Source organism: Hibiscus syriacus, unplaced genomic scaffold (assembly GCF_006381635.1).
Source record: "Hibiscus syriacus cultivar Baekdansim isolate YM2019G1 unplaced genomic scaffold, ASM638163v2 tig00110597_pilon, whole genome shotgun sequence".
Taxonomy (NCBI): domain Eukaryota; kingdom Viridiplantae; phylum Streptophyta; class Magnoliopsida; order Malvales; family Malvaceae; genus Hibiscus; species Hibiscus syriacus.
Genome location: NW_024062795.1, coordinates 2,768,910 through 2,776,494, shown reverse-complemented (window position 1 = coordinate 2,776,494; position 7,585 = coordinate 2,768,910). Strand labels below are relative to the sequence as shown.

General features: G+C 27.6%; 1 protein-coding gene across 1 annotated transcript; it reads left to right on the top strand.

Moving 5' to 3' along the window:
- Positions 1–4,086: 4,086 nt before the first annotated feature.
- LOC120134392 (cyclin-D3-1-like) lies at positions 4,087–5,687 on the top strand. The gene is made up of 4 exons (XM_039150824.1): positions 4,087–4,846; positions 4,917–5,118; positions 5,190–5,320; positions 5,392–5,687. The coding sequence occupies exons 1-4, from the start codon at positions 4,343–4,345 to the stop codon at positions 5,596–5,598; spliced, it is 1,044 nt and encodes a 347-aa protein (XP_039006755.1). The 5' UTR covers positions 4,087–4,342; the 3' UTR covers positions 5,599–5,687.
- Positions 5,688–7,585: the final 1,898 nt, after the last annotated feature.

Here is a 7,585-nt window from a genome sequence, read left to right as displayed (position 1 = left end):
TTATTCTCTCTTTTGATGTTTTCTTGCTTCTTTGACTTTGCAAAGCAACCAACTATCATATACCAAAAGACAAACAACAAACATAATGTCCCATATTCAAGAATTAAATGCATCAAATGTATTTAAATTGGTGTTAATATTTTAGAACTAATTGATTGGTCTAGTGATTAAAGTGAGTATTGTTCTTCCTTGAGATTTTAGGTTCGAGTAATTGCATCTGTAGTGTGCGCGCGTTGTCAATGATTAAGAAATATTATGAACAGATGTCACTTTGTAATCACCATAGACTATTCATAATAGGTTTTCAAATCTCAAACTATTTTAATGAAGTCCTCAAATTATTAATATCATATCTATAAGGACTTTTCATCGACCTAATTGTTAGTTTATGCCTTAAATGTTTGTTCAGATAAATCATAGAGAATATTAAAATATGTAGATCTAAGTTTAAACACACATGTACTTATCGTATGGATAATTTAGACATAATATGTTTAATAACATTGTATGTTTTAGATTAAAATTTAATGTTTAAACAGACAATTAAACTAATAAAATCGTTTGATTAATACGATTTTGATACTTAAAAACATAATTTAATAATGTTTCGTTGAAGAACGTAGCATGTACCCCAAAACATGTTATAATAAAAGCAATGGGCAAAATTTTCAACTTGATTGTCTTCCTGTTTGCAATCCAAGTCAACAATGTTTGAAACCGAACCATAACTTGGATTTTCAATAAGAAAAGTTCTATGTAATTAAAGAAACATCTTGGAATAGAAGCTGCCTTGCAATATTTGCTGCCTCTTATACAATATTTTATCAAATCCCAAATTCTAAATATCAACGGTAGTTATGGCCATCATTAGAACCACGTTGCATGAAAAGAAGGAATTTAAACATGTACCTAAGTTAAAGTGGAACATTAATAATAATGTTAGATTCGATGTTTTTATTCTTTATTTTAATAACGTATTCTAATTTAAAATTTCTCTCATTTAATTATTTAAATGATATCAATTAATTTATATTAACAAAAATATTAACGTGACAGCTAAATAAATTTATATAAATACATATTTAATTCTTATTATTTACACATTTTATTGAATTAATTCTAATTTTAATTTAATTCTAATTTTAATTTAATTCAATAAATTATGTAATTAAAAAAATGACATGAAAAATAGGAAAGTGAGGGGGAATCAGACTACGGACGGCGGGTGAGGTCTTAGTGCACTAAATTCATCCTTTGGTTAAAAATTGACATTTTTTATTTTTCTATTGACAAAAATAAAATAATTAATTTTATTAAAACATAGAAAATAGTCAAAATTACAATAAAAGTTTATAAACATATTTTCCTAAAATTATTAATACAATAAACTAGTCACTTAAATTAAATAAATCATACGAGGAAAAAGTGAAAAACAAATCTAAATATTTGAACAAAAGATAAATATGAACATATATGACTGTTATGGTAAAAGAACCATAACAGTGGATTAAACTATTGAAATATCATCGACAAACGTAAACTAAAGACAAACATTATGAGAAAAATATCTACGAACGTAGGCAAAATATTCAAATCTTATTCGAGGATTCGAAGCAGAGAAAATCATCGAGATAAAAATTGAGTATCATCTTAATCGATTACGACGACATCAAATCCAATCTTAAGAAAAACGTGCCATCGGAAACATGTTTTATTAAAGGTTATTCTATTAAAAAAACTAAAGAAAGTAAAAATGACGTGGGAATTTAAATAATTAAATAATCTAATTAAAAAAATTAATTTAATGGTCAAAATAAAACTCTCATTATATTCTAGTACTAATTTACCCAAAATCTTTTATAGGTTAGAATATCAAATCATGTTTCTTCTTTTAAAACTATTTTACCTGTAAAGAAGATTAATTTGACCTGCTTCACCATTGAGAACCAAATCTTTTTTTTTTTAAATGTTGCTGGCGATAGTGGTGATGCTTATTGATAAATGATTATGATTGATTCTCTTATAAATAAATAAATAAATGTCATAATTTCAACTGTCGTTACACCTAATAAAATCAACTGCTTTCTTTTACATAAGATTTCTTTACTTTTTCTAATTAATATTTTAAAAAATTAATATATAATTAATTCAATTAAAAAGTTCCATCAATAGTATATCAAATAATAATATTGCATCAATAATAATATTTTAAACAAACTATAGGAACTTTTAAACTTTATAATAACATTCCTATGTTGTTTTTATGCTATTATTAAATTTGACAGATACCCTAATATAATATGTATATTATTTAATTTAATTGATAAAAATTAAAATTGTTAATTAAAATGTACTGAAATGGTTTTAAAGATCAAACTTGGGGCTTGTGGACTAAAGACTTCAGTATTTTGTCTTTTGTCATTAGTTATTATCGTTAAAGTTATAATATAAGCAATAAATTCAGTGAAGGAATTATTGATATTTTTTGAGGTCTCTAGTTCGAGTACCAGAAATGTCAGAGATAAGAGCATTCAATGTTAAATACTTGAGAGTTATCTTTGAATAGATGTTACCTTCTACTTACCCTATATTAATAAAAAAATTGAGTAAGTAATGTTTATTCAATAATAATTTAATATAAATTTTTGGATGATTTTAGTTATAAAAAGATACATTGTTCAAATTAAAGTAATTATATTTATAATATATATTATTAATTAAATTTATTAATGATAAATAATTAAAATAGAAAGATCAAATCATAAATTTTAACATTCCAAAAAAATTGAAAATGCTATAAAATAATAAATAATGTTTCAAATTACAACGAATAAATTTTGATTAGAATCAATTCAATTTCAAATCCTAAGAAAAACCAAAAATATTCAGTATCAAATGTTTTTCTCCTCAAAGTTATTTTTAATTTGTTATTGAGTTATTTCTGTCTAAATAATTTTATTTTATTTTTATATTAAATAATAATTAAAAGAACACTAAAATAATGAGAAGACCTAGACTTATCTTAGAAGCGAAATGATGAGAAATATATATATTAATTTTGATAGTTTAATTAATTAATATCCTTAAAAGAAAGAGCTCTCCGATCCAATGGAAATGGAATTCAATTAGCTGGTGATTTTATCGATGAATCAGTTTACCTTTCTCTAAAACCCAAGTACACCGTTCCAAATCTTTTTAATATTAAATAGGGTTTCGTTTTTTTATACAGTTGTAAATATACTCTTTTGATATAAATAAAATTAAGGTATAAATATGCTTAGCTCCCTTTCAAATATAAAATAAGACCAATTAATCCTTAAAAAAAGCGAATTAATCATGTCAATTTCAAAAGTGTTCTATTAAGAATAATTAATCACAATGTTAATGTTTTCCGTAACATAATAATAAATTTATCACTAAATATCTACATGTTATATTAATTTAGTTATAATGTCAAAATTTGCAATAAATTTAGTCATCAACTTTTATAAAATATATAAATTATATGTTATTTTTTTACCATCAAAATTAAATTAATATAATCTATAAACATTGAGGATTAATTTTTTCACTTTATAAAATCAAATTATGATTAATTTTTAATCGCTCACTTTAAAATTTAAAGTCACTAAATTAATTATTTTGGAGCGATCAATTTACATCATTTCAAAATTTTGAGACTTAAGATGTGTTTTTACCTAAAACTAATCTATTACTGTATGCTTTATTTGTATAATTTTAATTTATATTAATATTTTATAATTGGTATGAAAGGAATTTTAAATTATCACCACAAAAATAAAAACGTTAATATTTTTATTAATATTGGATAAGTATAATACAATATTTGTTTAAAAATAACTCACCATTCGACATTAACCGGTTGCACCTTTAATATTTATTGTACTCAAACCGGACCTCAAGAAAAAACAACAATTATCTTATCAACTAGATTACTAGAATTCGTGCTATTAAAGATATATATATATATATATATATATATATATATATATATATATATATATATATGAAATAAAAATATTAAAAAAATAAAAAAAATACAAATTAAAAAAAAAAAGACAAACTGTGAAACCCACTGATAAAAAAATCAATAGTCTTTCCTTTTTGGTTATTTCTTGTATGCCTTTTGCCCTTTCTCCAAGCTCTCTCTATACACCTATATTATCACCCTCTTTATACTCTCTTCAACACTCATCCAAAGGAAAAACCCAGTTGCACAGTGATGGGTCTTTCAACAACCTTTCATCTGGGGATGTTTTCCTTAGCATACTGAGCTAGCTGGACTCAAGAACCCTCTTCTTCTTCTTCCACTAAGAAGAAGATGGCAATTCAACAATACGAACAGCACCCTTCGTTCTTGCTAGACACACTCTACTGCGAAGAAGAGAAATTGGAAGAAGAAGAAGAAGATGATGAAAATGATGACGAAGTTGTAGAGGAAGAGAGTTCTTCGAGGGGGTATAACAATGGCCGAAACCCTTCGTTTTTCCCACTTTTGTTGTTGGAGCAAGATTTGTTTTGGGAAGACGAGGAGCTTCTTTCGCTTTTCTCCAAGGAAGCAGAGCAGCATCAGCAGCAGCCCTGTTCCGATGAGTATCTAGCAATGGCTCGCCGTGACGCGGTGGAGTGGATGCTTAAAGTCCATGCTCGCTACGGGTTCACCGCTCACACGGCCGTACTCTCCGTTAACTATCTGGATAGGTTCTTAAGTACCTTCCAGTTTCAAAGAGATAAGCCTTGGATGATCCAGCTGGTGGCCGTCACTTGTCTCTCTCTGGCTGCAAAAGTTGAAGAGACACAAGTGCCTCTCCTTCTAGACCTACAAGTATGTCCCCAAAAACAACAAGTATACTTGCTCTAATCTTTCATCTATAATCTCTTTAATTTCGTTCTAGGTTGAAGAAAGGAAGTACATTTTCGAGGCAAAAACTATACAAAGAATGGAACTTTTGGTACTCTCAACTCTCAAATGGAAGATGCATCCCATTACACCGCTTTCATTTCTCGATCACATCATACGAAGACTCGGGTTAAAAAACCATCTCCATTGGGAATTTCTCAAGAGATGTGAACATCTCCTCCTCTCTGTAATCTCCGGTAAGTTACACTTTCATTATAAAACAAGTTTGTGTTGTGTCCCTGTTTTCTCATCATTTGTGTTTTTTCAGATTCAAGATCTGTCCTTTATCTCCCATCTGTATTGGCAACTGCAACAATGATGCACGTTATCGACCAAGTCGAGCTTTTCAATCCCATTGATTACCAAAACCAGCTCCTGACTGTTCTTAAAATAAGCAAGGTTCGGTCACTCTACAAATCATTTGCATATGATTAAATATACTGGATTTTTATTCATTGTTCTGCAAACAGGAAAAAGTAAATGAGTGTTACAAGCTCATCCTGGATGTATCAGGCAATGCGTGTAAGAGGAAGGTGATTGATGGAGCATTTGGCAGTGATAGCTGGAACCAGTCATCGACGGAGCCACCTTTTAAGAAGAGCAGAGCCCAAGAACAAGTAATGCGTTTGCCATCACTCAACCGAGTCTTTGTAGACATGGTTGGCAGCCCTTCTTAACAAAATCTCACTTGGTTCAAGGAATCAAATTTTAAGTTAAAAAAAGAAAAGGTGCATTGAAATTGAAGAATGTATGGAGTTTGTTTCTCTGTCAAGGCAAAATACTTTATGTATGTTTCCCATATCATCATCATTATGTAAAATAATAAATTTGGAAACAATTTTGTTTTACCTGTGATGGTTTTTAGTTTTTGTACAAATGCAATTGATCTCATTAAGATTAGAATTAGACCTGTTTAGGAAAAAAATATGGCTGACAATATCCTTCTTTTATACTTGTTTAATGTGATAGTGTGTTTGGTTTTGGAAATTTGTTGTGCGAGTGAGGAATATATATAATGTATAATAAAGAGGTTTGTTTGTTTGTTTGTTTGTTTGTTTGTTTGTTTGTTTGTTTGTTTGTTGGCATGTGAAAGGGAGAAATAAGTTGTCGGTCAGTGGGGTTTGGTTTTTGACTTTTGGATTTGGAGCTTTTGACTTTGACCTCCTTTTAAGTGCTACCCCTTTGTTTAAGGTCACCAATCACCCTTATCATTCGTTATAAAAATATGAAACACATATATTAATTTATTTTATATACTAATAATTTTTATAAGTAAATACAATATACATATAAGAAATTATATAAGATATTATTGAATTTTAGAATTTTATATTTTTTTATAATTTTTTTATTCAATTACAATATTAAAAATTTATTTTATTTCGATGTAAGCACTGATCATTTAAAATCTAAACAATATGATAATATAGATAAATATATCTCTCTCTATCGAATGATGTGATTAAAATAACGTTGTTTTGATGGAGTTATATTGATGTTTAAAAATAACATTATATATATATTTAATTCATATTAATTGTTATTCGTTGATCAACCATCACCGTTAGTCACTGTTGATAGTGGTCAAAATTTAAGAAAAATACACATTTCAATTTTTTTCGTAAATTCGAATTCAAGTTTATTTTTTTCTTAAATCTAACATAAACGATCTATATTTATAAAGAATTTTTTTTCCAAATTCACCTTTTCTAACCGTCGATTTTTCACCATTTAATTGTCTTGATTTTTATCTTGTTTCAGCGTGTCTTCTAGCCCTTATGGAGAAAAATAATACAAACTCTAAAATTGAATGGCGTGTGATATAACTTAGCTTACATATAAATGATAGAGCATAGAGATCCATGTATTGATGAAGGGCAGGGGCAGTAAACGACAGACGAAACAATGGTGAGAAAATGCTTTTGATATACGAAATAGGGTAGAGACTTTAAACAAATTGTGGGGACGTTTCCTTGCTCCTTAACTTTGTTCGAATCTTGCCATTTTGTTGCTTTGCTTTACATAAAACCAGATTAGACTAACTCCTCTTTAATCCACCATAAATCCTTTCCAGCTTTATAACACTAAAGCGGCAAAAGTGACAAAATAATGATGTGGGAATTTTTAATTCTTAAAGTAATGTATTCATCTGATTAATTTTTGATATATGGTGTTTTTTTACAGAGTTTTAGGATCTCTCCGGGTGTTCATTGTTAGATGGATTTCTATGCGTCTTTAATGGGATTTCGGAAAAAAAATTGGCTATTTTACACAAATATCACCTTAATAAAAATTAATTACTTGTTAGGCACTGTTTAAGAATATTTTACGGATCTAGCATATTTTTAAATACTTTCTATAAAATTATTCATGCATTAAATTACATAATACAATTATATCTACCAATTACCATTTGACACTTTCTGATGCGTTTTTGACCCTTTCAAAATCCTATATGTATAGTATATTCTAGGAAACTTTGAGGGTAAGTAATTTAAAATATAAATAATTTTATAAAATATTACAGATCATCATTATTTTGAAAATAATTTTGCAGAAAGACGCGATACATGTACCGTATAGGATTTTGAAAAATATTTATAAAAGTTTTATAACTAATATTTATTTTTCAAAATCCAATGCGGTGAATGTGTCGCGTCTTTC